Source organism: Ursus maritimus, unplaced genomic scaffold (genome assembly GCF_017311325.1).
Source record: "Ursus maritimus isolate PB19 unplaced genomic scaffold, ASM1731132v1 scaffold_7, whole genome shotgun sequence".
NCBI lineage: Eukaryota > Metazoa > Chordata > Mammalia > Carnivora > Ursidae > Ursus > Ursus maritimus.
This window is the reverse complement of record NW_024426885.1, coordinates 12,116,480-12,125,505: the sequence shown is the minus strand read 5'-3', so window position 1 is coordinate 12,125,505 and position 9,026 is coordinate 12,116,480. Positions and strand designations below refer to the sequence as shown.

The 9,026-nt window shown below is 42.9% G+C and overlaps 1 protein-coding gene across 4 annotated transcripts in view; it reads left to right on the top strand.

The window, feature by feature from the left end:
• Window positions 1-9,026, top strand: part of DENND10 (DENN domain containing 10) — a 24,187-nt gene that overhangs the window by 8,332 nt on the left and 6,829 nt on the right. For all 4 annotated transcript variants that reach the window (XM_040624100.1, XM_040624101.1, XM_040624099.1 and 1 more), the window contains 4 exons: window positions 351-462; window positions 2,805-2,905; window positions 5,997-6,104; window positions 7,543-7,637. In XM_040624100.1, the coding sequence (XP_040480034.1) occupies window positions 351-462; window positions 2,805-2,905; window positions 5,997-6,104; window positions 7,543-7,637 (416 nt within the window). The remainder of the gene's footprint in view (window positions 1-350; window positions 463-2,804; window positions 2,906-5,996; window positions 6,105-7,542; window positions 7,638-9,026) is intronic.

The window sequence follows — 9,026 nt, the reverse complement described above, 5'->3', positions numbered from 1 at the left end:
TCGGTGAACTTTTTTTTAAAACCTAAGGATTTTTCATGACAGGAAGATGCTGGTTCCCTTCATATCATTATCCTGCTTTCTTGTGGCTCTGGCTTCATCTGTGCGTCCAGCACGGAGTCCCTTGGGGGGCAGGTGTAGGCTGCTGTAGTATCCTTCTTAGGGAGCAGGTACAGATTTCTGTGCCCATCAAGGGCATAAGGTGCTTCTTTGTTCTCTGTATTGAAAATATTTCTGTATTCTGTATATAGAAAAGAATCTCTGTATTTATTGGAAAGGATCCTTTCCAATAACAATTTTATTTCCTTATATATTATTTAACGCAGAAACATTATAATTTCTTGTGTTTTAAGACATCGTATCTCAGTTTGGAATGGAAACCGTCATCTTACACACGGCGCTGATGCTAAAGAAAAGAATTGTCGTCTATCACCCCAAAATAGAAGCTGTCCAGGAGTTCACCAGGTATTGTCTCTGGCCATTCAGAAGCGGAGGCTTTGTTGGCAGCCAGATCGGGGCGGTCCGTGTTCCTGTGTGCTCTGTTCTGTTGCACATTTGGTATAAATAGAATGTGTTAGGCTGAGGGTGAAGTGCCATTTTGGTCTAATGTTTCAGGTGAGAGTTAGTAGTTCAAGGTCACTGAATTCAGGCAGATTCTTCTTCAGATTTAGAAATAGGAACACTTTAGAGCAAGAAGTTTAAACTTTTCCTTGCCAGGTAGTAAATATTTCAGGCTTGTAGGCCATAGGGTCTCTGTCCCAACCACCCAGCTGCCGGAGTCAGTGCATATGTAAGTGAATGAGCAGGCCTGTGTTCTAGTTACACTTTATGTGTAAACACAGATAGCTGAGCCAAGGTCATAGTTCCTTGACCCCTGTTTTAAGGAATTCTTTTTTTCACTTTTACCAAATAGACTCTCTCTCTCTCTCTTTTTTTTTTTTTTTTTAAAGATTTTATTGATTTATTTGAGAGAGAGAGCACGCACACGGCGGGGGAGGAAGAGGGACAAGCAGACTCCACGTTGAGCGTGGAGCCTGACATGGTGGGGCTCGATCTCATGACCCTGAGATCAAATGACCTGAGCTAAAATCAAGAGTTTGATACTCATATGGTTTCTCTCATCTATGGAACATATAGAACTAGGAAGATCGGTAGGGGAAGAAAGGGATAAAGAAAGGGGAGGTAATCAGAGGGGGGAGTGAAGCATGAGAGACTGTGGACTCTGAGAAACAAACTGAGGGCTTCGGAGGGGAGGAGGGTGGGGGAATGGGATAGGCTGGTGATGGGTAGTAAGGAGGGCACGTATTGCGTGGTGCACTGGGTGTTATACGCAACTAATGAATCATTGAACCTTACATCAAAAACCAGGGATGTACTGTATGGTGACTAACATAATATAATAAAAAAATATTAAAAAAAAAAGAGTTTGATACTTAACTGACTAAGCCACCCGGGCACCCTCTCTTATTTTTATAACAAAGTTTTTTTTTTTACGTTTTTTTCTTTACCAAATCTAACTTGTTCATAGATAATTTCTTAAAAGCAGGAAGACCTAGCTTTTGTGCTTACGGTATGCCAGGTATTGTGTAGTCACCTTTAATTATTAAATTTATTAATGACAAGAAGTCTGCAAGGACATATTATTGCCCTCTTTTATGGATGAGAAAATTGAGGCTCCGAGAGGCTGTTTAGCAAGTGGGAAAAAGAAGGCTTGGTAGTCAGAAGGACCTGGGTTAAAATCCTGGGAGGGCACCTTCCTAGCTCTGTGACCACATACAGGATACTTAAACTTTCTAAGCCTCCGTTTCTTTATCTGTAAAACGAAGATAATAGTGGCTACTTCGTAAGCTTGTTGTCGTGATCGGAGATACTCTTTGTAGAGTACTTGGCACCCACCCTGCTCCATGTGTGGCTTCAGAAACGGTGATTGCTCTGATTGCGACTGCCTCAGATCTTAGGCGACAGGGCCAGAACTTTCACGCTGCTCTGATCCCCAAAGCCTCTTCTTTGCCACCCAATTACCCTTTTCCTCTACCTTTATGCTTCCGAAACTGGGATGTCCACAGCTTCTAAAATACATAGCAGGGCACGAGTGGGTTCACCAAATCACGGTTAAATTCTACACCTCTTCCTGCAGGAGCTGTATTACTGGAAGTTTTTTAAAGAAACTTGTCTTGTATAAAAACAAACACAAAGGGGTTTGTAAGTTTGATTGGAATTTTCTTTTTAATGATTTTATGTATTCATTTGAGAGAGAGAGACAGCACAGGCAGGAGGAGAGGCAGAGGGAGAGTGAGAACACACCCCCTGCTGAGCAGGGACCCCCCCCCCCCCCCCTTCGCCATGTGGGGCTTGATCCCAGGACTTGGAGATCATGACCTGAGCTAAAGGTGGTTGCTTAACCATCTAAGCCACCAGGCACCCAATCGCAATTTTAAATATGGAATGAGAGACTTCAAAAATTTTTGTTGCTTTCAGGGCCCTGCTTTGGATCTTACCTTCAGACTCCCTCCGTGGCAGTTTACAGAGTGAGGTGTTGGGAGGAAAACTTCAGAAGTGTTACTCCTTGCCACCATGGAGATCTTTTGAAACTTCACCTTGAGCTTTTTGTAGCTCATCTGACCCAAAAAAGGCCGTTTAAAACATTGCATTACTTTAACTTGAAGCCTGGAGGTATTGGCACGTTTAGCATTCGTTCTCCCCTCTGCCTCTGGTAGCCAGTTTCCTCCTGGGGAAGAAGAGGAAGGAGGGTGGGCTGAGTCAGGTGCGGGCTGGCAACCATTTGAGTTCTTGCCTTAATTCCCCAGGACTCTGCCTGCCCTGGTGTGGCATCGACAGGACTGGACCATACTTCATTCCTATGTGCACCTGCATGCCGATGAGCTGGAAGCCTTACAGATGTGCCCAGGTAGATGACAGGATCTCGGGGGACGAGGGGCTTGGCTTTATCCAGGGTTGCTGTTGGTTTGCGGGAGTGTTTTTGCAGTCTTAAAGGGAATAATGATTTATTATTTCTTTGGTAAATGCAACCAATTCTTTTTCCTTAAAAAATTTATTTTTAATTTTAAAAAATATTGCAGTAAAATACGCATATTATAAAATTTACCATCGTAATCATCTTTAAGTATATAATTCAGAGGCACCAAATACATTCACTTTGTTGTGCACCCATCACCAAAATATGATTAATTTTTAATTTGTAAAATTCTCATTTTAAAAGTTTCCCTATCAGTGATTGGACTTAGATTTTATTTTGAGCCTTTGCATATTTTTTTCCCAAAGGAAAAATGAAATTATTTTTGAATGATGTTATTATACTTGTATAAAAATTTTTAATGGTAAGATTCTGAGAATAATTTAATAATAGTATTATATCTGTAGGAATTCTAATATTGTGGTGACATAGTCTTTTGTTTTTGTTTTTTTAAATTTAAGGTTATCATGACCTTTATAATGTTATGCTCTTAAAAGATTCTTTCATAAAGCAATAATGATAATGATAGATCATAGGGGCTTTTGTTGTTGCTTTTTCAATTATGAAAAATTTCTTACATATAAACTAATATGCAGTATTTATGCAAGTTATAAAAAAATAAAAGGAACACTCACGGACTCACCAGAGAGAATAGAACACTATCTGTATTTTGAAGCATCTCATGTGCCTTCCCGTCTCATTCCTCACTTCCTTCCTCTAGCCCCGTACACAGAAACACATAGTTCTAAATAATATATTGTTTAGTTTTTACTAAACTAACTTTATATATGTGGATTCATGATGGATGAATTCTGCTGTGGCCTATGTTTTGGTTTTTGTTCTATTTTTGCTTGACAGTATTTTTGTAGGATTTATGTATTTTCATGTGGATATTTGTAGTCTCATTCATTTTCACTGCTCTATAGGATCCCATTAAGTGATATGCCATAGTTTATGCACTCGGACTTTTCTCATCATTCTTATCTATCTATCTATCTATCTATCTATCTATCTATTTCAGAGAGAGAAAGAGAGCAGGTGGGGGGTGGAGAGGGGCGGAGGGAGAGAATCTCAAGCAGACTCCCCGCTGATTGCGGAGCCCAATGCAGGGCTCAGTTCCAGGACCCTGATATCATGACCTGAGCCAAAATCAAGAGTCAGTCGCTCAACGGACTACCACCCAGTCGCCCCTTTCATTTTTCACTTTTAAAACAGTGCTGCTACAGGCATTCTTATTGTGGGTCTCTTGGTGCACACATGTAAAACTTTATCTAGGCTCTATGTCAGGAAGAAGAATTTCTGGGTTATAAGGCATGCAGATCCTCAAGCTGCAGGGTAATGCCAGATGTTTTCCTCAGAAATTGTACCAATTTACCCTCTTACCAGAGTAGGAGAGGTCCCATTGCTTCATGTCCTCAACAACACTTGGTTACTGTCAAACTGTAAAATGTTTGCCAACTTGGTGACTGTACAGTGATATTTCATGTGCTTTTAATTTATATTCTCTTGATCCCTAATGAGGTTAAACATATTTCTGTTTCTGTCATTTCTGTTTCCTCTTCTGCAAAGTAACTATCTTTTACATATTTTTCCATTGGGTTTTTCTTAATGATTCATAGAAATTCTTTATATATTCAGGATATGAATCCATTGTTGGTTATATATGCTTCAAAAAATCTCTGAGTTTATGGATTTTTTATTTATTCTCATGATATAATGAATAGAAATTTATTTTTTTAGGCTTTTTATTAAGAATAATATGATACAGATGCTTGTCACCCAACTTAACATTTGTGAACATTTTACAATCTTGTTTTACCTTGTATCCCTCATGTTCCCCCCCCACCCTGGGTTTTTGTTGTTAATTGATGTATTGTTGACATACGCTATTAGTTCCATGTATACAAAGTAGTGATTTGACAATTATATCCATTATGAAACATTCATCATAATAAATTTACTATCTGCCACTCTATTAAGTTATTATAGTATTATTGACTATATTCCCTATGCTGTAGTTTTCATCCCTGTGACATTCCTTTTATAACTGGAAGTTTGTACCTTTTCATTTTCTTCACCCATTTTGCCCATCCCCTTACTCTGGAAATCCTAATTTTAATGTTGGAGTTTATTAAACTTTTATGATTTTAGTTTTGGTATTTTGTTTAAGAAAATCTTTATACCAAGGGTAGAAGCATATTTTGTAAAATTTTAAAAAGTGTTTTTCTTCCCCATTTAAGTCTTTAATGTACTTAGAACTACTTTTTTTATAGTGAGTTTGGAATTTTTTTTCCCAGTTGGACAGCCACTTGGCCCAGGACTACTCAGTGAATGGGGTCCTCTTTTCTCCGGTAATCAGTATCATTTCTGTCATAGATCACATTTTCTCATGTGAGTGAGTCTGTGTCTGGGTGGCCCGCGGTTAAATTTTTGTTTTTGTTGCTGTTGTTTTTTAAATGTTTTCTCATGGTAAAGCAAAACTTCAGCATTGATAAATTGGTCATCAAAAAACATTTTTTTTTGTTTTTAATTGTACTGCGGTGTGAAATCTGGAAAGTCTGGTAGCTGCTGTTTTAGCATCAGTTCCAAGGTCTGCTAAATCTTGAGTTGCCCTACTTCCTTGAGCATTTAGTGTGTCCGATCTGAAACCGGTGAAGGCTGATGCTGTCCCCAGCATGCTGTCCCTGAGAAAGCCGGGTGTTTGCCTGTGGCTTCTTAGCGACAAAGACCTAAAGGGGGACACTGGTCCAGGGATCCCTTGCTACCTCTGCTTCGGCTGATGTCATTCTTGACCTGAATCGCAGTGACTGAAAAGTAAATTCCTTCTTCCTTGACACTAAAATCTAGTTTGAGTTGTATGACTGACAATAGTGAAGTCTTAAGAAATGCTGCGGGGTACAGCTGATGTTCCCTGAAGAAAGCCTTGAGGAAGAGCACCTGATGAGCTTTAAATTCAGTTCTCTTTTGATACATTCACAATAGGATTTGTTCCTACTCGGTAATGTTGGTCATCTTTGTAATGCAGGTTACATCGCCGGATTTGTGGACTTGGAGGTGAGCAATAGATCAGACCTCTATGACGTGTTTGTGAATCTGGCAGATAGTGAGATCACCATTGCTCCACTTGCAAAAGGTTCGTTCTCTCTTCTGTTCTGTCGTTGATACAAAATGTCACCCAAGCAGTTGTACTTTTTAAAATTAATTAATTAATTTTTTTTTTTTTTTAAGATTTTATTTATTTATTCGACAGAGAGAGAGACAGCCAGCGAGAGAGGGAACACAAGCAGGGGGAGTGGGAGAGGAAGAAGCAGGCTCATAGCGGAGGAGCCTGATGTGGGGCTCGATCCCATAACGCCGGGATCACGCCCTGAGCCGAAGGCAGATGCTTAACCGCTGTGCCACCCAGGCGCCCCAAGCAGTTCTATTTTTTAGGCTGATTCTCTAAAAGTGGTATTTGAGGGCCTGCTTAGCCTTCTGTGCTGAGCTGGAGGGATTTTTCTGTGTCTAGAACACAGCATTTACTCTTACAGGTCTCTCCATGGCAGTAATACATTCTGGGGGCTTAGGCCATACAGTATAAGATGGTCTCTTTATCTTGTTTCTCCACGTCTCTGTTTAAACAAGCTGTATTAGTGATCTCTTGCGGCATACCAAATCACTTCTAAACTTAGTGATTTAAAACAGCAAATATTTATTATCTCAGTTTCAGGACTGACTTAGCTGAGAGGTTCTGGCTCAGGGTCTCTCCTGAGGACTCAGTCAGCATATTGCCAGTGCTGCAGTCCTCCGCAGGCTCGACTTCTGCATTAACTCACGTGGCTATAGCAGGAGGCCTCACCACGTGGGCCTCTCCGCAGGGCAGCTCGAGTGTTCTCGTGACACGACAGCTGGCTTCCCCAAGAGCGAATGATCCAAGAGACAGAAAGACCATGGTGCCTTTTATGACTCAAGTCTCAGAAGTCATACGCCAGTTCCTCCATGTTCTGTTAGAAGGAAGTCATTAAGTCCGGTCCACGCTTGAGAGAGGGGAAGTGTGCCCCACCTCTCGAAAGACAGAGTATCAGAAAAGGTGTAGCAGTTTAGCACCGCACAGGGTTGATCATGACTCCTGTGTGGAAAATCTTTTTGAAGGATGTGTCCAGAAGCACAAGGGAATGGAGGTAATGGCCTTCTCCTTCTGTAAAGCCAAAGTGATAGGAAACTAGCGGTGGCCTGGGCCACTTAAACTGCTGAAACATTAGGACCGGAAGGGGTCGCCATCTCCCCGCTGCCCTCTGTCGCTCCGCATCTATAAAATGGGCTCATCTCAGTTGGCGTTATTTGAATGGAGTTTGGTCCTTGGAGTGACAAACAAATGTTTTTATTTCGAACATGAAGTGTAAAGCGTGGTTATGCCTCACCTCCTAGCACATCGTCCTGTTTGTGCTCAGTGATAAGATGGAAATGTGGGAGGTTGTCAGTTGGTTGCTTTGAAAGTTCCCTCTGTGATTGTTTACCTTTTCAAGTAGCCGGCATGGCTTTTGTTATGTAAACTTCTAAATATTCATACAACACGTGCTTGATCTCACCAGAGGCCATGACTATGGGCAAACTGCACAAAGAAATTGGTCAGCTCATTGTTCAGTCTGCAGAAGATCCAGAGAAATCAGACAGCCAAGTTATTCAGGTAAGTCGTCAATACTCTGACTTACGAGAGTTGCTGGGCAGGGTGGGGCAGGGCGCATAGCGTGACTCTGAGTGGCCAGGGGCAATGCTCAGATGAGGGTCTGCAGGATGGCCCTGGGGAAGATGGGGGGGGCCGCCATAGCCGAAGAGTTATCAGGCTCTGGGGGGCTGGTGCTGAAGGCAAGTGTTTATAATGAGAAGTGTAACCCCCCAGGGGTCCGGAATGCTTTTGTGGGCCGGCCAGTGCACTCTGTGCTCCTAGCAGAATTTTTAGCAGAATTTTCATGGAGGAACACATTGTAAAGAGAAGGTTGCTGCTGAGCCGGGGAATCCAGAGAGAGCGCCTTAATCTGGCTTTGACGTATTGTGTTCAGAACATCGGTAAGCATATATCAGATCCCTGCCGAAGTTAGCAGACTCTGGGATCACACCCTGCGTGGCTGGCTGCCGGTGGGGTCTACCTGCCTATGGGGTCTGCCTGTCAAGCTGACCACGGTGTCCGTATGGACCCACCCCTCTCCCCTTGCCCGATCAGGATAGTCAAAGAGTTTATTTAAGCGTGTCTGTGTGGTGGGAAAGCCGCTCCCCTGCACTGCAGCCGGCGCAGTCTCCTCTCCTGTCTGCTGTCTGCTTGCGTTGCGCCCGTGCCCAGCGCCTTGCTCCTCTCTTGGGATACACTTCCAGCCTGGCCTCTCCCCGGCCCTGGCTCATCTGGGGGGGCCAGAGGCTTGGAAGGATTGTCTCCCACCATCTGCACCTGTGCCACCTGGGGGGCCCCTCTGATAAGCATGCCCTCCTCACCTGGTTAGACCTGGCTCTTTTCTCCATTTATTCATTCGTTTAACCAGAAGATATTTATTGAACACTGACTATATGTCAGGCATCGGGCAACGGGGATACTTTGGAGCAAAGTCCCCTGCCGTCATGGGGAGTAGATGAATAGAAAATAGTGGAAATACCAGATCATCGTGAGCCATGATAAATGACTGCTGTGACAGAACAAGTGGTCACGGTAGAGAATGTTGGAGAAGGGGTCAGACAGCTCTCTGAGGAGGCAGCCTGTGAGTTAAAGGATGAGAGGAGCCACGGCTCTGACAGGAGCCGACCAGCAGCACTGTTCTGTTCAGTGCTGGTGACCCATCGAGCTCTGGCCAGGAAGAGCGGGCGGGTCTCGTCCTAAGGACCTGAGCACTGAGACTCTCCTTTCTTTCCATGTGGGTTGTCATTGCCCATCCATCCCTCTATCAACATTTGAGTAAAAACATTGACTTTTTTTTCTTTTTAAGATTTATTTATTTGAGTGTGAGTGAGTGGGGGGAGGGGCAGACTCCCCACTGATCAGGGAGCCTGATGTGGGGCTCCTCAAGGACCCATGACCTGAGCCAAAGCC